This window comes from Rhea americana, unplaced genomic scaffold, assembly GCF_003343005.1.
Source record: "Rhea americana isolate MKP2758 unplaced genomic scaffold, rheAme1 scaffold_121, whole genome shotgun sequence".
NCBI classification, from domain to species: domain Eukaryota; kingdom Metazoa; phylum Chordata; class Aves; order Rheiformes; family Rheidae; genus Rhea; species Rhea americana.
This window is the reverse complement of record NW_028185273.1, coordinates 1,663,935-1,689,668: the sequence shown is the minus strand read 5'-3', so window position 1 is coordinate 1,689,668 and position 25,734 is coordinate 1,663,935. Positions and strand designations below refer to the sequence as shown.

The following is a 25,734-nucleotide window of genomic DNA, read 5'->3' as shown; positions in this document are numbered from 1 at the left end:
TAAAATGATATCCAAACTATTTTTATGTTGATCTAATTGAAGCATTTTAGAAAAAAACAAAATGAATACTCTTAAGATGCTCTGTGACCAGTTACTTCATTGATGAATTTAAGAACTAGRGAAAAGTGACTAACAGTTCCCAAAGTCTAGTTTCACATACTTACCGATAGACTTCAGAGGTTACACAGCAAACCATGTAGTCGACAAAGCAGACACAGGAATTGAGTAAAAAAAAAAAAATATTTGAATTATGTTGATACTAAAGCACTGAAGAACAGACACAAGTAAGTAGTTTCAATTAGTTTAGTCTGTCAAGGAAACATCCCAATCATTGCTTTAATGAAAAGGTGCCTCACTTTAATAACCACAGGCATTGGTCACTATTTAACAAGACATTCTAAAAAAGTAATCACATAATTTGTCCAATAGTAGTTTACAAGTGGATGGTATACATTAAGATACAGAGGTAGAAGTTCACTTTTACGATGTTTCACTAATACAGAAGACCAAATTCAAGGCACAAAATTGTTCACTTTAGAAAAAAATACTGTAAAAATGTTATTTGCTGTTCTACAATGTGAGTAGAACTCAAAAAAATCTTTACACCCTTCCATATTCCACATGTAAAGTTGCATCAGGTATTATTTTATTTTTCCTTTGCTAAAGGTTGGCATAGGACCAGCACTTACATAAACAGTTTGTATCTCAGCTGAGTTGCTTTGTCTTTTAGGCATAGGTCCAGTTAAAGAAATTTAATACAACTTCCTCAGGGGGCAGGGTAAAACTGTCGGAAACAAGAATAAGGAGGAAGAAAAGGAACATGCAGTCCGTAAGGGTAGAAAGGGGAACAGGACAGAGCATATTTCAAATCAAGCAACTTGGAAAAAAAGTCAGTTTAAATCACTGACTGCATTCCTAGAAAACCAGGTGCCCAGTACAACTTTGCTCTGAGAGTATTTTGAGACATTCATTTGCCTTTGAATTGGCAGAGATTTACAAATTTCTTTTTATCTTTGTTTAAATATAACACACAATCGCTACAAAAGAATTACACCACAATTTAGCCATGTGTCCTTTAGAGCTTGGCTTAACAAGTTAAGAGATGCATTCATAATCTATTATAAAAGGTCAGGAGCAGTAGCTTGATTCAAGACTTCTCTCTCCCTCCTTCCCAACACCATAGGGAAATAAAGCAATTTCTGAAACACTGCATCTTCTGGTTGTAGACAGCTCTTACAAGCCTTGGCAGGCTAAGGAAGAGATATCACACAACGCATCCCTACAAGAAGTAGTATGACTAGTTTACTGTACATACAGTAATATTCTAAAGGACAACAGTGGCAGCTACATCATAAATTCACTTTGCTTACCTATCACATTTTCCAAGTACTCTAGTCAGTTTTATTTACAGTATATAAAAAACAGTTGATTTTTAAGAGTTCAATACACAGGTTTAAAATCCAAGAAAATGCCACAGTAAGATGTTGACATCTGCACCAGTTAGATGCAAGTGTACTTCACAATTCAGTCATGTAACATCATATTCACCCATAAATGTTAGTCCATCCAAAACAGTGTTAAATTCCATTCTTTGCTTCATTGTTGTTTGTAGCCTGCTTCCTCTGAGCAATGAAAGGGTACATACACTTGTCTGCTCCCAGAAACCGATACATGCACACAACAGCTTCAAAAGGCAGAATACTGAAGAGAAAAAGTTACAAAATTATTAGAAGATGACATAAAACAAAAGTCTTATTATATCAATGGTCTCAAAAGTCCTTCAAGTCTCTTGGGAAGCCCTGCAATAGCTAATATGTTGCTTTTATTTCACAGTGATATTTACAGAAAAACAGAAATTCCAGACAGTCCCCACCATAAAGGCAGGCAGAAAAAAAGAAGCTTATTCATATGCCTCCAGCTAAGAACAGGTGCTCTGCTGCTTCTTCATAAGCAACATGATAGCTTTCTTTAAAGAAGTGAGGTCAAGAGTATTACAGAAGGCCTAAGAGCAAACCTAAGTGCAAAGATTCTGCTCAAAGAAGAATCAGTAGAAGTCAGACATTTAAGACTTTTTAAAATTTGGGATTAGTGTTAGGTAGTGCCATTCTTTGATCACCTGATGTTTAACCACCTTGACTTATATTCTGACCTCAATCATCCAGGTTCAAAAAGGGAGATAAAGAAAGCAATTTCCTTTTTTTCCTCCAGATAAAAGTCAGAGGTGACTAGAGGATGAATACCTGGCTACACCTTCCTACATCCACAAGATTACTTTATTTCAAGGACATTACTCAGGAGCTATAGTGAAGGTACCACTAAACATTGGGAAGTAGATGTTACTGGTACAGGTGTCACTGCTGTCAGTAGTACTGCTTGTGCAGTAGCCACTGGAGGGCCTTTGATCTAGCTGCTAGTGCCTGGGGCATGGATTATGTGGGAGCTTTGATCTCAGAAGCAGGAGTGTTGAATACAAGACAACCAGCCCAAAGGGCCTTTGATCTGACTTCTGCTGCATAGGTACTGCTTGCACAGAGTGCTCAAGTAGCCTCTGAGCTTCCTGTTGAAGAAGCTAGTTCTTAAAGTTGCCGATAAAATCCTCTACATATTGACAGAAAAGACGATACATACTGTTTTCCAGGAAAGAGGTGAACAGTGAATGCTCAAGTCTTTGGTGACCCTGTTCACCATGACGGACTTAAGGCACAGGAGGACCACTGCTTTGTGCATGAAGTAGAAATCCCCAAGGCTCTCAGTGCAACCATCCATCACAGGAGGGCAACAAAATAATATGCTACAGTTTAAAGGCTCCTCCTACATACTAGAGATTAAAACAAAAGCAGCACAGTTGTGTAGCTGCTCCCTAAAAAACAGTATGCAAAGGATGTTGCATCAGTGCAAGTGAGCCAATTCCCTGTAATTAACTGCTGGGATCAGGTCTGCTTCTTAGCCTGCACCACTGGAATAGCAGCTTGGTTATAGATTAAACAGTTTCCATAAAAAACCTGTTGTGTTAGACAGGGAGAAGATATTCCTTTAGTAGGAATATTCCTTTAACAGTCCTTCCTACAGATGTAGGATTAGTTCTGAATGTACAGATTTTCCCTTTATCATATTTTCACAAGTCCTAGAGAATCTGCAGCCAGGGCCTCCTATGTACTGGTTCTGGAGAAAAACTGCTAGAGGCTCCTTTACTGGAAGCTTCCTCACACTCCGTTCCAAAGAGTGGCACACAGAATGCAAGAAGAACAATGAGAAATTCCTGCAGCCTAAGAGTCCATTGAAAAGAGAACAGAAATTTAAAGATGGAAGATAGCAAAAAGGTAAAATTAAGATGCTTAATACACAGGTTCCTGGTTTTGCAGCACTTGCTGAGAAAGCAACCAAGAAAGCTCGTGCAAGTCAAGGGAGAGACTGAGTTCTGATAAAGCTGCATTCAGAGGTGGCCTTAATGTAGGTGGGAGGATGTTTATATCCCCAAAGTGGGCATACCCTTGTATTTTACAAGTATATTGTAGGTCATGAAGCCAATTAAACTGGCAGTTCAGTTATTACCTCTTCATGAAGGTTACCATATACATCAGGCGAGGCGTGCAGATCATCGGCTGGTCTGTAAGGATAGCTCTCATAGCCTGCTTCACACAGTATTCTGGTTTCAGGGGTGGAAGGAAAGGCTCAATTTCTTTTCTGAAAGATGTGATTTTAGGCAGATTAATAAGGTGCATAAGTACTGCAGGCCTCACTGAAGAGTTCTTTCGCTCATTTTCTTTGGAATACTTCAAAAAGGGACACAGACTTCCAATTTTTTCTATTCACTGTTCAATTACAATGAATATAGAGAAAAGATTATGTTGCCTATGGGTACAATAGGACAGAAGAAACTCACCGACTTCAAGGTGTACATCTCTGCTTTACTCACTGATATTTTTATGTTAACAGTTTAAGCAGGGATCTAGGTCAGTAAAACAACAACTAGATATTCCCAGTTCCAGTTGCAAATGTTTAGTAGATTTCAAGTACTTTTAAGACACTACAAATACTGGACAGATGAAATTTACTTACCTGATCCTGCACCCTCTGAACATTCCTGTATCTACTAGATATGGGCAGACTAAAGTTGTTTTAATTCCATCTTTTTCAGCAGCCTTCAATTCATGGCTCAAAGATTCATGGAAACCTACAGCTCCAAATTTGCTGGCACAATAATCCTGTGTTGGCAATGAATTAGGCAGAGATGTTACTTAGAAAGGATAGATATGAATTATGTTCAAAGTCAAGGCACAATTCAYGTGATTCTGCATAGATTTTCAAAGAAGCAGCAGAAGACACCCACCGAACATAGCATCACATCAGCTCATTTATCACTGTACTTTTAAAGCAATTAACAGACTCATGCAAGCAGGAAAGTTGAATGTAGGARGAGATGACCTTGGATTCAGGTCTTTGAATCAGGCAGGCTCATATGGCAAGTTATTCTGATTACCAGTCTGTTTAAATTTAAAGTGTTAGAACAAGAGAACTGAGATACCTAATATTACCTAGAAAATTAGAAGTAGGAATTTTTAAATATTAGTTTCAACRTAAGGTATTAAGGAGACTCAAGCAAATTTAATCTTCAGCGGCTATACCTTGCCTATCTCATAAGAATACTAAGCTGAGCAAATTTTGAAAATAATTGGATAATAGCAGTAACATTCAAGTTTTCAGTTGGACATGCCACTACCTCTGTTGGTGGTCACACATGCAATCTAGGAAACACTTTGTAGCTTTCTGAAGATCAAAAATCCTCTCAAAAGGTTTCAAGTTACACCAATTTAAATAATTTGTTGAGGAACTCCGCTGCTTATCCTAGACATAGCTTAAGGTCCTGCACATAACTTGGACTCAATCCGAACAAGTCCATGCCTTCTGGGGCAGTATGACCATTATTCCATTAGACATGTGGATTCATTTTCACTAACTGAATGCTTCTAATTCACATTCAGTTTGCGATAACAATCCAAAAAGCAAGACAAGTTTCTAATCCTAACCTAGTTTATGTACCAAACAAGCCACACAAGACTGTGGTTTTCAAATGACTGCTAGAAACGAGATGACCAAATGTCTTCAGCTTAAAGCCCGGTAAAGGAGGTGAGCCATATATTCTGGAAAGAAGGCAGTCAGCCATTTCCTCAAAGTAGGAAACACCTTAATTATTTTTCAAAGTTCTTGCCTTTGGCTTCAAGCCTAGCACTAAAGCTCTTGACAGAAATAGGTGGGTGGGCATTTTCATATTCTTAAAAGTTACCAGGTAATTCAAAGGTCATATAGCACTCTGAATTCCTTAGCTGTCCTAGGCTTTTACTTCAAGTGGCAAGTCCACCTGCAAAGTATATAAACAAGGTGGTTGCCCAAGTCCTATGGATCCCACTCATAGGGAGTAGTCTGGTGATATGCTACTGAGCACCATAACTTCCAAGCATCTTTGAAGATTTGGCTTTATTTTCTCCAGCTGATCATACAAAAAAGCTTATCCTAAGCAAGAACTGCAAATATTGTTATTAATTATAGTCTAACAAACCTCCACTCCRGCAGTGCTGAACAATCCCAGAGAACTTGCAACTGTTACGATGTGTCCATGATTCATTTCCAGCATCTTGGGGAGGAATGCTTTAGTAGTCTACAAAGTTAAAAAACATGAGTGTACTATATTAGTGATACATCTTTAAAGCCTCTCTCCCAGTTTATCAAAAATTTAGAAGCAAGATCACTGTACAGTGTTTTGAACTTCTGAGTTTCACCAAAATTTCAACAGAAAATCCACAGAATGTTTATGAATTAAGATAGCAAGGATTTTATCTGCAAAAATTCTAAGGTTAAAGGATCAGTTTTGCTCAGACATGTTTATTTTTCTGCAAGAGACCAGTTATCAGAAAGAGATAATTTGACCCTTGAATGGAAGCCACATTTTTTTAAATGAGAAAAAGGAATGTAAAGTGTTTAACAATGTCATCCAGCACGTCCAAGTTGTCTACTTCCAATTACCAGTTCTAATTATTTTACCTAATTATCAGTATCAATTATTATGTTTTGTAAATTACATACAGTAGGTTTTATTCAATTTACTAGTTATCTTGGACATTTTAAAATAAGAGAATTATTGGAGGGAAAGCTTTTACTGATGTTACTTTTTACATACAAGAAATACACTAAACAYCTGCTAGTCTAATTACTCTGCATGTATATTGGCATCCATAAGCATTGTTCTAACTAAAAAAATAAATCCAAGATATGTTTCTGTTATAAACCATTTAAAAAGTTTTAAAGATGAAACAAAAGTCAAGCCTCAAACTAAAACTTCACACATTTGAATTTAACCTCCAAATTTTATGCTTTGATTGTATTGAAGTTTCAGCTAAAACACCAAGCTGGTGTTAACATCTTCAAAAATTAAGTGATAAATTAAAGGTATTCACCATTGTAACCATGTTAGCTCTGATACAATTTCTAGCTATGTCATATCTGTTCTCTGAAGCTGACTCAAAACTTTCATTTTTGAAGTAGGTATCTAGTAGAGCACCTTATACACTAGAASAATCACTTAAGGTTTTTCCTTTTTTTTATTTTTTTAATATCCAGTCAAGACTTACCTCAGCTTTCAGGTTACCAGTGTTCTACACCAGATCACTGAAAACTGCTAAGAATCAGACAATGCTTTTTAAACATTGCAAACATGTCTAGTTAGTATATAAAACTACTTATGACAGAGCTATTATTCCAATTCATTCAGTACCACAAATGCTTAATCCTTCCAGAAACTAAGCCTTCCCATATAACTTGGATCCAGGCTCAGAGCATACAAATGCCTCTTAAGTATTTGCTACTTGCTTAATTGTTGATCTGAATCATGTCAGCTGCATACTTTAAAAGACATGCAAGCTACAGCTGAATCCATCTAATTCCATTCTTATGCTGTCTGCATTTTCTAATCACAGACGTCAGGACAGTTTTGCTCTAATGATTTTCACATGTTCTTGTACTACATTTTTGCCTGCAGGTGTTAAATGACTAATCCAGACCTCCTAACACCACACAAAAGAGTGTTTTCACTGGACAGCTGGCAAATGATAGAAGATTAACAGACCTCCTGACTCCTTGCCTTTTCTACCGTTGATTCATATAACTTCATTACGCAGTTATGACAGAATCTAGAAGTTAATTACAGAAAATAATCTGAGAGCAAGCTCCCTTGCATTTGTTTCTTTGCTAAGGGCAGGCATCTTTAAACCTCTTATATAGARCCCCAGACAAGAATTTAGTTCCCTCATTACACTAATCTGTGCCAGGCACACAAAGTTTCAACTTCTCTTCCCAGATTGCATGGCAACAGAGCCTAGTCAGAGGGCAGCAATCTTAAAAGGTAAGAGGCTTCTCTCTGATGGTACTGAAGTTTTACACTATGTTCTTTACCTGAAGCTTGCATCACACTCCAACATACACTGTGTGCATGCTTGCCCTGATGTGCCATGTCATACTTGTAAGTGAAGCCTATTCCCAGGTCAGTCCTGCTACCAATTTAGTCTCCTCTAGAGCATTAACTAGTTCCACCAGCAGCCCGCTCTTATCTCAGTTATCTGTCCAYGTCACACTGGGATGATCGATTGTCACCACCCGTTGCCAGTAAGCCTAATAATGCAGACTGAAGCTTTGGCTGCAAGGCGCTGGAGAAATGAAGGGGCACTGGCCTTGGAGTTTGTCTCTTTAGAAGGCAGTGTGAACGTGTGTGTATAACTAGGTGTCCATAAGTGTTTATCTATAACTATAGAAAGTCTATTTTCACAAGTATACAAACAAAAAAAAAAAACGAGCACAGCTACAGAGCACTGTATTTCAGAAAGCCTACTCTTAACCATATTGCACTCTCTCAAAACTTAAAGATTAGCCACAAGCTCTTAAAACTTTGTAAAGTAAGTAGTTTTCAGTCAAGAGGAAAGCAAAAAACGACTAACACACCCTGCTAAGGACACTCAGGTTATGTCTTCAGCAATTCAAGTGCAGACCAAACACTTCCAGCAATGGAACAACAGTCACTTCATGCAAGCCATCTCTTAAAAGGCCATTTAGGGCCACAAAGGAAGGATGGAAAAAAAAAAAAAAAAAAAAAAAGCCCTGCTCTGAAGCCAATTAGCAATTCTTGAAAATCTTTGCGCAAGACCGTAGTGTTCTGAAACAGCCTGCTCAGAACAAGCCCCTGTACTGGTCATAGGATACCATCCTGCAAATCAATTTAAATCTGAAGCTAAGGCAGCCTATGAAGATAGACAGTACCCCTACCACATGTACAAAACCTAGAAGTCAACTACATATGACTGAGCTAAATGGATAAAAGTCTTCTCAGTTGCTGCCATCCTCCAGCCATCTGCTGCAGCTGGGAATCAGTACCTAAAAACAAGCAGTATAAGATGCAGCCACACTCTACCAGGGGACATGTTTCCAGTCTCATAGCAAACRCTTGCCCACTGCTCCTGCCAGCCTCTTCTTACTGAGAAAACAATCCCAAAGTGAAGTTATTCTCCTCCATGGTATAAGCAATCCTCAAACCTGTGTTCTTACCGAGCTCCTGGCACAACCTACTTCCTTGATCAAAACAGCTTTCTCTGTACTTTGGTCCCAGTTTTTCCTGCCTGTTACATAAAAACAAACCAGCCTAGTTTCTTATTTCCAGTTTGTCAACTTCAGCTACATCTGCCTACCAGACCTGTAGTCTGTGTGTTTGCTGTGCTGCCGAGAAACTAGTTAAGAGTTAGACTGGTTCAGGGGCAAGATGCCTCTTGGGTGGCCTTCCCATCTGGAGTTCGTCTGAACAGGTAGTATAGCTCACATTAGTCTTCAGAGGTGGTACATGGACATAGTAATCCTTCCCTCCCCCCCCCCCCCCCCCAAAAAAAAAAAAGAGAGAGAAAAGAAAAGAAAAAACTAGAAGATACCCAGCAAGAAATGTGATATTGCCCATCCAAAGCATTAGAGGTCATGAACCAAGTTCCCAAAATAATCCAAACTGACTGAAGTGATTTAATTAAACTATCTGCCTCCTGGTTTGACCTTCTAGTTTTCAGTTTTCTCACAGCTGTAGAAGAAATTTAAATAAGACATAAGTTATTTAGAGTCAGAGTTATGTCTTTTATTAATGACAGAAGTAACACTTTTCAACACTGAAGAAAAATAAGTATAGTGGATGAAATGAATTGTATTACAATGAATCTGGGTGAGGAATCAGGGGCAGATACACAGTGTCACACATTAAAAAAGTTAAGCTAAGCATTCTCTTCAGAGCTAGCTTTAAATAAATTCCTCCCTAACCCCCCCCCCAAAAAAAAAAAAAAAAGCACTGTACAAACATGACAGCTTTCTAACCTGCAGAACAGTTTAGATAAAGCAGCTAGGTAAGGATAAAATTATCTTTGAACAGAATGTATGAAGCTGTTCTGAATAAGAGAGTAAACAAGCTTTTTTTTCAAGTTAGTTTTCCCCTTCTAAGTTTTTGGAGTTTAAAGACAATTCCTAACCTTCCAGGCAATTTCATCCACGCTTCTGAATACCCTGGTAAGAATGAACTATTCTCAGTAGCTATAACCAAACGTGTACTTCACATGCACACAGCTTTACTGACTTATTTCTAACAAGTGTGAAACCAAACAAGCATTTACATGTCACTTCATAGCTTTTGTAATCTGTTCAACATTTTGGTTTACGGCAGATTAACTTCTAACAGTCTAGCACTTCTTCCCTCCCCTTCCCCAAATTCTTTAGTTCCATTCTTAATGAAACAAAACTCAAAAGATTGTGCAACACAAAGAACAGCACAGCTGCAATGTCAAGACAAATTAGTTTAAATACAGCAAATGAGAATATGAAGAAATACTGTGTTTGGGAAAGTGATTTTTTTTAATTATTCTTAACATAGAAAGCAAGAATCCACAGAAAACAATGTTAGCTGTATGCAGCTCAAGACAATGAATACTGAATGCAGAAGGCAAAGTGGAAAAAGACATGCTACCTCATTTTTATAGAGCTGACTTATCAAAGTAGCAAACAAAGCAGGTAACAACACATAAGTTCCTTTAAGTTTGTTTGCCAATAGTCATTTTTTCCATACTTTCTGCCTTCTATCAATCTTAAACAGCCCTTTTAAGCTCTTTGAATGGCATAAATGAACGGCTTCACTGTAAAGCAGGAATTCCTTTATGGGGGAAAAAAAAAAAAGGCTATTTTCCATACTGCCTCTTAAAGATAACTGTGCTTCATCCCGTTAAATTAAGAGGCTGCTCCAAACAGGTGACTTACAGGTGGTGCACTGGTATGACAGACATTTTCCCAACTGCTAGCTATTCCTGACTGCCAGAACAGCCAACTGGATAACAGTATAAATGAGTACAATGYTTTCGTCACCATACCCTCTGCTTTATGTTCATGTTAAACACTGTTCAGTCAGATTCAAGAGTCAAAATTGGTATGATTAGTCACCCAACACTAGATTCATCTAGACAACTCTGGCAAAGCCTGGAACTTCGAAAGAGATAAGAGTCTGCTGCCATTCACAATTGCTAGTCATATAGCTATTATCACTAGCTCTATCACTTTACAAAAATAAGCTTTTTARTTGTTCAAAATGCAAGCTATACCCTCTCTACTTTGAGATGGGCATTCAGCATTCCTTTCTTCCCATTCTTCCTCAGGAACCACAGAGCAGGCCACACTGCAGGGTCTCCTACTCCCATGTAGGAGTGGAAGTGGCCACTCATTCCACCTCCAAATGAAATTTAAAAGTTACCACACGTCCCAGGTTTTCTTTCCATCCCAATAACTGAGAATGCAAGAAGTTCTGACAAGAGACTTCTCTATACTGGCTGYGGCAGCCTTGCCTCAAAGCAGATTTGTCCCAACTGGATAGACAAGCACTAATGCACTGTTCAGTATTAAAGAGGTGCCAGAAAGGCAGAAACACACCCACAGCAAGCTTATCAGCAAACACACTAACATTTTCAGGTACAGTTATATAGCGTAGCTTATTTCAGAAGACAATAACTTTAGATATCTTACAGTTACAAGCCTGGGTTTAACTGTTTATTTTCTCTCCCGGCTTTTTATTTAGCTCCAGTCAGAACTAAGCTAATAACCTGTCATTTGCATCATCATCAATAACTTTCTATATTATCTCCACATCCTTCTTAAAATCTATTGTATAAGTATCTCAAACAATATTTAAATAACTATTTTAAGGTGAGATTAGTAACTATGCTAAGATTACATTAAAATATCAAGTACTGCTTTGAACAGTGCACAGCACAAAGGATGTGGTGCTATCAGTAATGTGCTGAACAGAGAAAGACAGTACACAACCACTGTTGATTTTGCTAAGGTATGGGACCAGAACTGTCGGTTGACTTTAAAGGAGCTCAGATGTCTCTGCCGACTGTTTGCAAGAAGCGATGGGCCCCCTCTGGATAATTAACCACCAGCTAAGTAAATATTTACAAATAACTGGAAATAATTACCATTTTGATCATCAGTTTCTATTCTCAATAAGCTATAATGAAAAAAATAGACCAGGATTATCCAGTCTTACTACATGAATTAAAAAAACCCAAGCATTTCTCTTCATTGCATACGGGTCTACTCAGATCCTTTTAGAACAGAAGGAATCAGGAGATGCCTATGATTTTTCCTTAAACCAAGGCTCCATAGACAGCTGGAAACTATTCAAAGATTGCCCTCAAGTGTGCCTCGGACAGGCCTTGCCTTCAAAACAGCTAGACCTTCCAATATTTCATTTCAAAAGGAGTCCCTTCGTTATTTAGCTCCTGGCAGGCAACACAACCTTCAATTTCTCACTAAAGCTTTGTCCTTCACATAAAAACCTACTGTTTTGAGGCCATGGGGATTCCTTCAATATTGAACTGCAACAGCAGTTAATGCTTAACATACATGCATAGTAATATTGTTAGAGTTGCCTTGCAACCAGCTCATGAAAGAACAAAATAGACTTACAGACTTGAAACTTAAAACAGAAGTCTATAATGATGACAAGTAACAAAGAAGCAAAGCCACACAAACATGCACCAATGTTTGTATGTCCCACATTTGGAGATAGAGTGAAACTAGAGATAAAAAYCTATCCAGGTGAAGAGGTGAAGGTAACAAAGTACACACCCTAAAGAGTTAAGTCACAACAAAATACAACATCAGTTATCATTAATTTAAATTTTCACTTCATCCACAGAACAATAAGCATCTTCTCCCACACATACTACGAAATAATACTTGCAYTGAATAAAGTTTGAATTTTTTCAAAAACAGATGCTATTGAATTATATTTGTTTTAACCCATTGTTGATTCATGTCAGTGATTAATAGTCCTATTTTCTTCTCCATCATGACAGGTCCATACACATAACAAAATTCCCTGCTTAAGAGGCATACTCAACCAGTTGAAAGTATCAAAGTTGCACAAAACTAGGTTAAATTCTATTTTTTGATGTTTGTGAGTGAGCTTGTTAGTAGTACCTAGTAAATGGCATTACACAGATGTTTGAGATCAAGTATGTTGCAGCCCAAGTTTCATGACCACATTATTTAGTATTTGTGGTATTTCAGGATCACTTTYAAAAGTCAGTTCTCAGCACCAAGTTACCATTGTTCCCTATGAATGCCTCTTGTTGCAATAGTTCCTCTTACATTGAGTAAACTCACATTGAGTATATCAGGGGAAAACTGAAACCAAATTAAGTAGTTTCCTTAATCAGAACTTAGCGCCACAAAGCTGTTTACAGTGGGCAGACGGTAAAGATAAGATAAGTAATGCTATTCAAAAAAAAAAAAAAAAGAAATCACAGGAAACTAATACCACTAGTTATCTTTCAAGCATTAATCATTGATTCCCGTCCTTTACTACCAGAAGTAATTATGCTATGTTTAAGGCAGCTGAACATAGCTTAGCTAAGTTGTCCTTTGTATATTTTGTTACAAGGCTTAGTTGAGAAGGGGTTGTGGTCTACAGAGAGTAGAATATGGAAAGTGCTTTGACAAGGACAAGGCAATAGCAGTTTGTTACAAACTGTCACCACACTGTCCCCTCCCCACTTCTGGGAGGGCTTACATTTCTTGTGATGTTACCCCAAAGTGTGCAAATAGAAGAGTGGAGTAAAGAAAAAAAAGAAAAAAAAAGCGTTCCTCCACCTCCACCACACACACATATCCTGTCCTATGAACAGTAGGTAGGTTCTGAAGAATACTACTTAACTAATGCAGTTTCTGAAGCAGAAACTTTYTTCCTGAGAATCAGGGAGGAAGATGTCATCACCCAAGACTTAGTGTGGGCATAATCAAACTYCTAGTTGCTCTGCATAAAGCTTTTTTACGCTCACCTCCATTGCAACACTAGATCTAGAGCACAACTTTACCTAGGACAGGAATTTAGGCACATGTACCACAGTCAAAGGTGGTCCTAATTTCTCCTTAAAGATGTTTTACTTCTGCTTAGGTAGGTCTGCTTTGCATGCCTTCTGGGCATGAGGAAGTTCTGGCATTCAAGYTGAACTACCCTTATTAATTCTATGCCAGCAAGGGGAAGTTAGAGCTTAYACATTATTGCCACAGTCTCCATCTTTTTACTCCTGAGATATTTTATCATCTTTTCTCCTGAGAAAAGAAAACAGATTTTAGCTTTAAAAGCTTATAAAATTACTTCTATCCTCAGATGTCAAACCTGCCYTGTAAAGTCTGCTCTTTCCATGGACTAAAGGCCAAACATTTCTGTGGAAGCATCTAATATCTGCCTTAAACATATTTTTACATATACTAGAATATGTACACACCTGCTTGTCCACTTTGTGCTTGCAGGTACTGCTTTGCTGACATGTATGTGTATATATAAAATGTATGCATAATATGCAYATATATATACACATACACACACAATGCAGTTATATGTGGCAGTATATATCATTGCTTGAATCACTGACTGTATATTTAAGGCCTCTTCCCTCCACTTCTTGCAATTATCTTTGATTTCATGTGCTATGAAAATTGGAGCACTTTCAGCTCTCAAGTCAAGCACACTAACTCCTTGCTTAATGAGCCATGCCTCCTACTCTTACAGACAAAGATTTCTAAGCCAGCAGAGACCTCACAATCTTTGTCCTTACATTATAGGCAAGTTTATAAAATACAAAATCTTAACTGGAACAGACACCAATTCCTCTGTCACTTCTCTCTTGTATTGCCTACAGAGGYTTTTACCTGAAATAAATCATCCTGCTCTGCCTGAAGCAGTCAGTGTTTGTCCTCCACACTTTTTTTGGTCTGAAGTCCTATCAGCTGGAAAGAGAGAACCCAATGAGCCACTACAGTGCACCTACCTAAATTTCTTTCAAAACTAACTTTTTTTCAGTTGGCTCCTGAAAACAAGACCACGATGCTCTCATCTTCAAAGAACTAATGCCTCCAGCCACACTAAAYGGCCTTCAGTGACCACACTTCCTTACAGCTCTTCAGGTGTGTTTCAAGCTCTAACTTAAGGTTCTGCCAGCTTCAAATTTCAACGGCTTCAAATTAAAGCTTGGACAGAACAGTCATTAGAGTCTTGACAGCTAGTAATGAATAAAKACAGTACCTCTGCTTAAGCAGTGTAGAAGTGCAGAACATACATCAGTGATGTATGTTGTGGATTTCAAATGCCAAAGTACCATCTAAAACCTGAGAAGGATCAGCAGAATGCATAACAAGGTAAGAGGCGTATTGGGCCTATTGTTCAGTCTGCCTCATGCTGCAAAGCAAAATATGAGCAAAGATGCATACAAAAATTGAGCTTGGTAGCAAATGTGCATATGCTCAGGCTTCTCCAGCCTGCATAAGTTTAAGGCATAACCAAGCATGACAACTAAAGCTTTCAGACATAGAACTTGTGATCAAAAGCTCCTCCCTTCCTTCCTGCACTGAAATATCAATTTGTCCCATAAGGTATCCATTCTCCACAAATGCTGTCTCATACTCAGACTGAGATATCTTCCAAGACACATTTACTGTTCAGATTAAAGCAATTCTTATACAGTTGGCAGTACCCACTGAAAAAGTAGCATGTAGTTTGAAGAAAGTCAACCCTTCTGCTTAGAAGCATCATGTCAGCTTGAACACATTAATCAGCATCTCCCCTCCCTCCTYCCAACTGGATTTAAATGCTCTTGGAACATAACCTTAAATTTTATTTAGAAATATTTGTGATCAGCTTACAACAGAGAAACTTTAAAACATCCAGTTCTTTTACCCTGAGCAAACAAGCAAAATTGAGGTTGTGTGACTCAATTCAAGGTTTCATTTAATCAGCACTACAATTACAAGCATATTTCATTTAAATATCACACACTTGCCAATGGATGACAGAAGCTTAAATTCATATATCCAAGACTAACACAGTACTCCAACACTGTGAGTGACAGAACACTTAGTCATGTACTTTGTTTAACACCCCAGGAGCCAGCACCAAACTCTCGTTCTTCCCCAGGTAGACCTCAGTGATGAAGAYCTAATTTGCACTTATCCAAATGTCAAATTCAGAATGACTTTAGAGTTTGCTGGTCAAGTGATATAAGACAGTAACACTAGGCTACTCCTTCCACAAAAGCAGCTTTAAGCTGTGTTGAAGTGACTAGAGATTCTGCTTTGTTTATATACTGACAAATGGCTACGCAAAGGATTTGCAGCATTTCAGAGCTATGTTGACATTAGTGTAACAAACACATTAGACCCTCACCTTCATTATCACAAGTTTGTAGCAAATGTCTAACCATTTGGAGAGCAGTTATTTATTGCCAGCTATTTGATAATCTTGACAAAAATTAGAAGAGTCAGCTATGAGTCAGTGAAAAAGTCACATAACAAAATCATTTTAGAATTGCTATTAGATAAGAGCTCAGAATATTCTGTTCAACAAATAACATAATCCAACTTTTAAATACATTTTTCTCCAGCTTGTAATAAGCTTAGTCATCTTCCTGAATATTTAGTAAAACATCATATTTCAGCCTGTGTCTTTCCAAAAAATTACTAGAGAACAAAACTATCAGAAGTACTTACGTAAATCTTAAAAAATGAAGGATGACTTAATATTTTCCGTAACACACTTTTCAAGAAGTGGCTAAACAGAAAAAGATTGTCTCAATTTTAGATACCTTAAAGCTGGTACTTACACAGCCCTACGACTGCTATAGTATTTGCATGCAGACAAAAGATGAGTCACTTTACTCATTCTACTAAATTTAGTCACTAAACCATTGTTTTAAATCAATTATCTTATAAGAAGTGATTTTGCCATCACTGAACATCTGATAAAAGGCACAAGATTAGAAGAAAAGCTTCCCTTTTCAGATAATATATTGGTAAAATACATATACAAAAGATTTCACAGCTCAATAGAAGCTTAGCTTTCATTTTGCCTAGGAAGCAATTAAACTGCAAAAAAAACTCCAACTTACTATAAAGTAAGTCCCACTGAAAAGCAATGTTTTTAAAAGATATTGAGCTTGGAGGTTTTTCCAAAAACAGAACGTGGTTGGTAATACTTCTCCCCACCCTCCCAAGGGAAAGAAAAAAAAGTCTTACTGGGTAGTCTTTCACTTCATAAGCCAAAGGCTAAAATGACTAGAACCTCCAGTCAACACAGCAACCAAAACAGTGGGTAATATAGCTTTTAAAGCTTCTACTTGCACAGGCATTATTACCCACCACCAACAGGATACTCAGTTTCTCAGGGGTGATCTCTCAAAGGAGGAGATAACTCTTTCCCTTGCTTGTCCATAGAAACTATGCTAGCTTCCCCCAAGCTGAAACACMGCTCTGGCCTGTTTCCCCCTTCCTCCCCCATATTCAAACAGCATCAGTTCAACCGACTTCCAGAGAAGGCAAWTACTGCAATAGCCACAAGAGATCATTGCTTTCTACTTTACACAACAGTCATAGTATCAATGCAAGGCAGTAGGCTAGAGCTGTTAACACAACTAACGACGAAATTTGGGGTGTTCAGAAGACTAACCTACCTTTATCTAAGGGTTTTTAGATCGCATACAATTAAAATATCATGTTCTGTCAAAATTGCTCTGTTACATTCAGGCTATAACAGTGGCAGATTTTCTATAGCTCAGAACCACTTACAGGCTTTAAGCAGTTGAGCAGTTGTAAACACTATTCTAGGAAGTCTCTCCAAGAATGAAATTTCACTGGACAGCCACAAAGGCCCTGTTTGCAACTGCATGGCTCTATTCCATCYCTGCTCCTGAAACGAGGATGAGCTGATTCTAGTCTCTAAATAGTTAGCAACTTGGACGAGACCAATGAACAGCTTTCCTCCTCMCTCTCCTGGCAGGTCAGTTAGCTAACCTGGCTCACCCAAGGATCAGATGAAGGAAGGTGTAGATTCAAAGGGATGCTCCCATCTGACAGCTTGCCACCACTGCCTTGAAGTTTCATCATAAGTCAGAAGTTTTGGACACGTTACTTCTAAGCACRAGCTCAAGCGCTTTTACAAAGCGATGCTGTAAGTGGAATGTTTAAGAAGCTGTCACACAAGTTCAAACAGATGGCAGAAGTGACTGGTCTCAGGGCCCATTTAGGTGCAGAATTCAACAGCCAAACAAACTTGAATTTCAAAAGGCTCACACYAAGATAGTCACCTCTACTCCACAGCTGTGCCTGCATTCCTTGCCCTATAATGCCCTCCAACTCTAACTGTGATAGCTCATTCATGTCAAATGTTAATTTGATTGGCATATAAATCATTATACCAATATCATTATTTACACGAACAAATTGTTCATTCAAAGCTTAAGCAAAGATGCAAATCTCACCCTACTTGTGGCATACAATATCTTCCTTCAAATAAACCCTGGAAAGAGATTCTACCAGTTCATGCCTATTCTTGTACATAGCTATAGCGACATTTTAAAAGACTTTACAGAATAAAAAGCCTAAGACAACAGGTAAAAGCATACAGCACCACATCTAAATCAGTTTCAGTTTGCCTGTGGAGAGAAATCTCTCTCTCACAGAAGACAGATGGATATCAATAACTCAATTTTATCATCAGYGCGATTAGCCAGAAAACTTTAAAGGCTGGGGGAGAAAGGTTAACTACAAGAGCAATGCTCTGGCTTTCACACACAGAGGACTATGGAAAGGTTGAGTACTACAAATATGTAACAAAAACCTCCCCTCCCCCTATAAAAACCCAGAAGTGAAATCAAAGCATGAGAAATTGGGAAAGAATAATACTTAGCAGCTGATAAAGATAAAAGTAGAAGAGATAAAGTGCAGTGCTAAAAATGGCAGGGATGGTGCTAGAAAACACAACATTCATCTTTCCTCAACCTGTCTAGCCAGGAGTAATTGATGACACAGAGCTAAAGAAGACAACCACTAACTCATAGTTCAATTTAGACATGTCTTAAGCAATGGTTAAAACCTGGGTTAGCAAGACACTCAGCCACATCATAAATAGGATTACTTTTCACCGTATTTGAACATAAACAGGTCTGGCTTCCAGAAACTTGCTACAGTAACTTGGCTATTAAAAAAAGATAAAAATGTAAGAAAGTCTCATTAATATATCTGCTTTTTAGAAAAATAAAAGCAGATGTTGCTTATAGATGAATTCCACAAAAAAAGAAAAAGCCATATTCACTATCTTTTAGATCAAGTATTGCACTGAAACAGTGAAAAGACTCTCCTTACATTGCTAGCAAAGTTAGGCACCACACTGGTAAAAGACTGTAGTCACAGTAAAGGTTCTCCTGCCTCCCCAGATTCTTCACAAGCAACACTGATATCAAACCAAAGCCAGCGCAGAAGATCTTGCTTATTCAGTTGACCTAACTCATTCCCTAAGAAGCAGGAATTTAACCATCACATCAATCACTCACCCAGGACCATTTCTTGATGAGATTACCAAACCTGAAAGCATTCATATGGTTTGCTGATAAGTTTCTAACCCTCAAAAAAAGTTACAGGAGACTAGAGAGTCTGATTATCCCAACTGCTTTACCTCTGCAGGCCATTTTGCAGTTTCAGCTCTATTTTAGAAGACCATAGAATTACAAGCCACTAAGAGTTGATTAGTTCTACAAAATAGTTTGAGAAGTCTTTGTGTGTTCTTTCTATGAAAAACATTATTGTTTTTACCTACACTTTAAGCTTCACATAGTTTAGCATATAAAAATAACTGACTGATCACATATGAAGCTTTAATAGTAGGTAATGCTACTATCCTGGACACTGATCTGCTAGCAAACAATCCACAAGTCATTCTGAAAATTATTATTATTTTTTTTAATCACCAAATTCCAATGTACCTTTCAAATGAAATAGGAAATCGATTTCCAAAGTATGTTTGAGCACTGCAAGAGTTAGGGTAACCAAAACAGTTTAGGACAGACATTCTGAGTGGTCTCTTCATATTTGTTAATGGGGGCCAAAAAACAAATTCTTCCCTTTGTTCTCTTTTAACTGTGTGAAGACCATGAATTGAACTCTATTTGAACAAAAAAAAAAAAGTCACCTCCAGCTTGCAAGTAAAACTCTCTGCAACAGAAAGTTGCATGTAACATGTTCAGTCTTCATCATGCTTTTTCACTGCCCTGACAGACGCATTCCTAATTAAAACAAGTCAAGAGTGCTATAATGTTTTTGTTTGGATTCCTTGATACACTTGATAAACTTACTAGTTTATCTCTGAGGTGTACTTACAGTAGACAACGGAGAACTGACTGAGCAGCCTCTAGAGACCTCAGGGACTAGAGTTCAGTAATTTGTGGAAGAGCTACAGTTCAGTGGACAGCATTCTGGAACGTGAATTACACRTGCCCAAATTCATAGCGTAATACACGTGGCAAACTAAGGGGGAGGGGCTTTTTGCATAAGACTAAGACCCACCTATCTCCCCATCTAAGCACGTTTTTGCTATGCTTGAGCATATGATCTTAAAGTTATTTTTATCCTCATTCATGCCTATTTTRGAACTGTCACAAGACTCCTTTTGCAGTTGTTTAGTCACCTAGAGCTCTTTTTTCCCCATAAAGGATCAGAAAAATGAAAACAGATTGCCTCTTGAAAGTGATCACTACCACTATCAAACGTGACCATAGGAGTAGATTACGTATACATACAGATTACAAAAATGCAAACTTCTAATAAGTAATGGTTGGTTGCCTGTAAGTTAGTGACAACAGTGCTTGATGCAAGGTTAGACAAGCTCCTGGTCATTCATAAATCCGTGAGGAAAAAAACCTCTAAGCCAGTAGTCTTCTGGCCACCCAAACTCTAGAAACATGCATCCACTGTGCATTATTTCCTAGTTAAGTCCATCTTCACATAAGATAGGAAGATACAGTTTTGCAGAGCATCATCTGGAAAACAGTATTYTCCTTGATTGATAGAAGATTCTCTTTTTGGGAGGTGGAGGGGTGAAAGAGGGGAGACAACATAGAAACTAGAAAATCATACTCAAACACAAGTTTTAAGTACTACCAATACTACTATTTTTGTAGTAAAGTGACTTATGCACTATCCTACGTGCTACCCCAGTATTAAAAACATGCTCTCCAGGATTATTCTATTGGTGACATAAGTGGAATCATTTTGCAAGAAGCGTTAGTTTTGATGACACTTTTTGGATCATATGCACTTGGTTGGGCTTAAACTTGATCCAACTCATTTTTAAAAGCTTCATAAACCCACACCAAGAATTTGTACATTAAACTGTAACTGAACTTATAGTTCTTAGAATATACTAGCATGAATTTTGAATCAGTTAAAGCAGCTAATTCCACTTGTCCAAAACGCTAAGTATATTTACCTGGCATCTCAATAGACTACTGTGTCTATAATTAAACATAGACATTAGGATTCTAGAGATTAAGCCAAAAAAAAAAATCATAAACTACTATGCCAACAGTCCACACAAGATTTCCCTTGATATCGTTTCAGATCATATTGCTTATCTAATTAAAGTTGTTGCATTTCAAGTGTGCAGACCCACCTTCTTTTTTTTAAAAAAAAAAAAAAGGAGAAAAACCATTCTCGCATTTAGACTAAATAGAAAGTGCAGCTGTAACAGAACTTTAATGAATACAAGTCTTTCCAAACTCAATAGTATAATACAGTACTTACAAATAAGASAGTGTTACTTCAAGACTTTAGCAAGCAATTTAGTCTAAATTCACAGCAACTACTGTATACAAAAATGTATGCTTTATTAACTCATTCAGGTTGCATTCATTAACTTTCTTCCCAGGACAGTTTTAAGTTCAGGCAATTATATAGTCTAAAATTTCTAAGTTATTTCTTGGACAGTAATTCCTTCTGTACTCTCTATTTATCTTGCTCTATATCAATATTAAGGTGCCCAGAAATTTTTCATTGCAGTCCTACAAAAATAAATGTACATGCATAACTTCACAGACTGAGCAGTTTGTAGGTGTATAGAAAAGAACTACTCTAAGAGAGCTGTATAAAAGTCTTCAAAGTCAAGGCCCTAGTCTCTCACTATGTGTTTCAAGTATGACGAGCTGTAGCTAAATGCTTTTGCTTCCCCCTTTTGGTAAGTTGAAGGGAAAACTCATCTAGAGAGGAGAGCTTGAAAGACTTTGAAAGTTGAAAGTTTTGGAGAATCTATGACAAGGAAACACAGAAGCAATTTCACTGTTCTTTCAGGGCTGGACCCTGACATTTCTCGTACAGAAGGACCCTCACATCAGTGATCTGCAGCACCTGAATGTCCTCACCACCTAAGTCCCATTCAGACCCATTCAGTCAGCAAGCCTAGAAGGAATTGCCAACAGTTACGTTATGTACAATATTAATATCTATTTATCTCAATAGCAATATTCTTTCGGAACACAYAGGTTGAAATAGATACAAGCATCTAAAAAACCTCCCCAAATGAGAACTGTACAGTAATATTTTATTAAATATAGTTCTACGTAATCTAAAACAGTATAATGATACCTCAGTTAAGCTTTTGTGTAAAACCATAAGCTAAAATAGGAATAACTCAGTTTTCCTGTCTCAAAATGGAAGGATCAATACCCAAACCTTGCATTGCAACTTTTTAATTTCAGAATCTGAACCCTGACATATCACAGAAAAAGAGTAACTTCAGAAGTCTGCAAAAGTTCAGTTCCAGTAATTGAYAACAAGTACAACCAAATAAACTATTATTCTAGTGATAGACTCACAGGAAAGATAATGTTACATTACTGGCTAGGCAGTTTTATGTATCTGAATTACAGAAAACCAGAGCTGTCTTGTTTTAAACCAAGAATGGATTTTATCCCTATGTTTTCAGTATCAGAAGCATTCAAATTATCACAGCATGAAATAACAGGTTTTTAATACCACGATGGATTTTATGCTGTGGAAATTGCTACATGATGCAGTGGTGACATGTTTATATAGAACACTCATAGAAAGGATTATATAAATCATGAATGTCAGCAAAATGGAAAGCATCTGTTTAGGCTGTGGCATGCTGCTAAAGCTCTCTTTATTGCCAGTTTGTGATATAGTACACAGTCCAGTTGGAATCTCAAAGGCAAACCAGTGACAGACTTTCACCTGCATTCTGCACAAAAAGCAGACCAGCAATCCTATTTCAGAAGTTACAAGGGGATGATAGCAGAGTCCCATTTCGTTTGTTTATACAGAAATATATTGGGCTATGAGTAGTGCTTGAGGGATAGGGAAAAGTTTCCCACGTTTTACTTGGGGGGGGGGGGGAGAAACATGACAAACCATCAAAAACAAAAGCAGACATCCAATTGCTGGATCTGTGTATTTACGAAATCCATTTACAGCTTCTTTTGGATGAAACGCCCTCCAAGAATAGTTAGAAGTCTACATAATGCTCCAGAGTATTAGCTTTGTTTTTGGACCACCAGTTTAGCTGACACTGGAAAGTCTAGCTGTAAAAGACTTTGCACATCTAGACACATTGTTCTACTTAAGCCAGCACTGACTTACACACAAAAAAAACTGGCGTTGAATCAGCTGATTCAGATGATATCTTATGAATTAAGTACTATTATTTTTAATGGAAGTCCACCCACTTTTGGTCAAGCCAACCCTTCCTGAGATCAGGAAGGGAAGACAAGGAAGAAATACTTTGCCTACAGCAAAAATAAATGGAAGGAAAAGCAAAGCTGGACACAGAACCTTCAGTGTATATATGAGCATATAAAAGGTGTTGACTGCTCCTCAGAAGCTTAAGTTCTCAGGTTCCACAGTTCAGATTAACAGTAGCTTTTTAGATATATATATATATACACACATACACACACACAAAATCCATCTCCAAAGTCACTTTGCAAACAAGCATTTAGAGATGAATGAAACTTAAATGGAAAATTAATCATAACAGTCATTAGATTAAGTTATTCTCCTAYTGATGCAAGAAACTGAACATACAGAGGGTGCTTTAAAAAGGTTTATGAAACAATGTTAAGTGTGTGATTTGCACCCCAGGGAAGAACAGCTGGAGAATTTAGGATCCTCCCATATTTTAATTCACAGTGATGTCATAATTTAGAGCCTTTGGAAATTTTGTCAAATCTGCATTTAAACCACATCAATAACTCATTAAAGCTACCATACATCTCTGTTTAAGCAACACTTTGACTTTCATAAAGCAGAACATGCAGAGCTTTCGGACGTTGTAAGAAATCACACAAGCCTTTTCAGAACTTCTCAAATGGCCTTAATATACTTGTAAAGTTAAAAAAGTTTCTGAACACAATCTCATGTGCACTGAAGTTTATGCACTCTCTCAGCAAGCTGTACAATACATTGGAAAAAGAGATTGCTCTGCCATTAAGTGTTTCATAGTGCAGATTTGAAGGGGCTCCTTCAGGGTTATGAAACAGCATTTAGCTTCCATGTTAAAAAGTTGTGTTTGGGAGGCCCTTCTAGGTTTTGAACACGAGGTATTTTATGAACTTTTACTATCAAACATAAGAACAGCCAAAGAAGGCTTTAGTGGGAGTATATTTCAGATTGCTTAATCCTTTGATTGTTATGCAAGTGTATTTCATAACTTTATTTGAAAGACCAAAGAACAGTTCTAATACTAACRATAGGCTCAATCTGACAGCTAATGCTAACCCCAGCGTGCATCATGCCCTCCTTCCACATTCCRGTTTATATAACTCCACTAAAGTAAGTTTAAAAATGAAACACAGGAAAACAAGATTTAGATAGACAAGAAGAGTAAGACCACATAGCTTGTTTTTTTTGATCAGCATCTGTTAAAGATAGTATTACTCCAGGTTCCACATTAAGGATTCTTACTTCTACCGGCAGTCCCCAGAGAAAGCTATGACAGCAAATATGCAAAAATTCCCMAAAAGATGTTTTGGCTTGTTTTCTTGAAAGTTTTTTTTGCCTTCCTTCCAAGCCTTCAGAAGGAGCAATTTACCTCTAAGGCAACTCCAGYAACACCTCCAGCAGGGATTTTTAGTTACTTTTCAGGAAAATGTGAGCTCACTATTGTAACCATCATTAAAATAGCACCTTAAAGCTAAAAGATGGAACAAGACTATGCGAGGAGGGAGGGAAAGTCATTCATTAACAATAGCAACCTTTAAGCAGATTCAGAGATAATGCTTGCAAAGGATTTCATACCCAGGGCTATGTAAAATGGCATAAGATCTTATACTCTGAGTTCTTTGAGGATATAGTTGATTAACAGGAACAGTAGGTATTAAAACTTTCAAAGGTTAGTTTTTAATCAGAACAATACATTARAAGTGAGACCTGCAAAGTAGTGAGCTTGCRAATAAAAGGGAGCACATGCAAAATGAAGTAAAAAAGCATTAAGCAACTACAAACTTTTTTCAGGATTAACTAACAAAAAGGGCAGGGTGAACAAGTTTATAGTTACCCAGAAGTGCGCGTGACAGTTGACCATCATGGTCCTCTCGATAAGCTCATCGGGACACTCCAAAAGATGGTGCCCGGAGACCACACCGGCATTGTTAACCAGGACGGAAACCTCGCCAACCTCCTTGCGGACCCTCTCAGCTGTCATGTAGACATTTTCTCTTTTGCCCACATCACAGGTGTACGTGTAAACCTGCAAGTCGCAGTGGGGCAGCACTTCTTTTTCTCCATCTCCAGCTAGTAAGGAATACAGACAAGAGAACGGGGCAGGGGGGAACAAGTTGGATTTCAACCTTCAGAGAAGCAGCTGTTGAGTGGAAACAGCAAACGCGTTTCTATTACGCTGAAACTTCTGTTTACTTTGGTGTCAGCAGAGCGCCCAAGGACTCGCCCGTCCGCGGCCGCCGGGCGCCCCCCCGCACGGAGCGGCCCGCCGGGCGGCGCGGCCCCCCGCTTACCTCGGGGCGCGGCGGCGGCCGCCGCCGCCTCGGCCAGCTCGCGGTAGACGCGGCGCACCATGCCCGCCGTCTCCTCGTTGCTCTGCGTGTTGATGTCCCAGAGCACCAGCAGCGCCCGCCGCCGGGCAAACTCCAAGGCGAAGAGGCGGCCCAGGCCGCTGCCCGCCCCGGTGATGAGGCACACCTGCCCCGCCACGCTCTTCTCCTTGGGCCGCACCAGCCACTTGGCGGCGGCCAGCACGAAAGCCCAGAGCACTCGGAAAGTCACCACGAAGAACTCGAGGAGGATGTTCATGCTGCCGGCTCCCCCCCCGCCCCCGGC

At 38.3% G+C, this 25,734-nt stretch overlaps 1 protein-coding gene across 1 annotated transcript; it reads right to left on the bottom strand.

Moving 5' to 3' along the window:
- Positions 1 to 289: 289 nt before the first annotated feature.
- Positions 290 to 25,725, bottom strand: RDH10 (retinol dehydrogenase 10). The gene is made up of 6 exons (XM_085325147.1): positions 25,413 to 25,725; positions 24,956 to 25,191; positions 5,558 to 5,656; positions 4,060 to 4,205; positions 3,553 to 3,684; positions 290 to 1,701 (listed from the first exon to the last, which is right to left on the bottom strand). The coding sequence occupies exons 1-6, from the start codon at positions 25,705 to 25,707 to the stop codon at positions 1,578 to 1,580; spliced, it is 1,032 nt and encodes a 343-aa protein (XP_085181273.1). The 5' UTR covers positions 25,708 to 25,725; the 3' UTR covers positions 290 to 1,577.
- Positions 25,726 to 25,734: the final 9 nt, after the last annotated feature.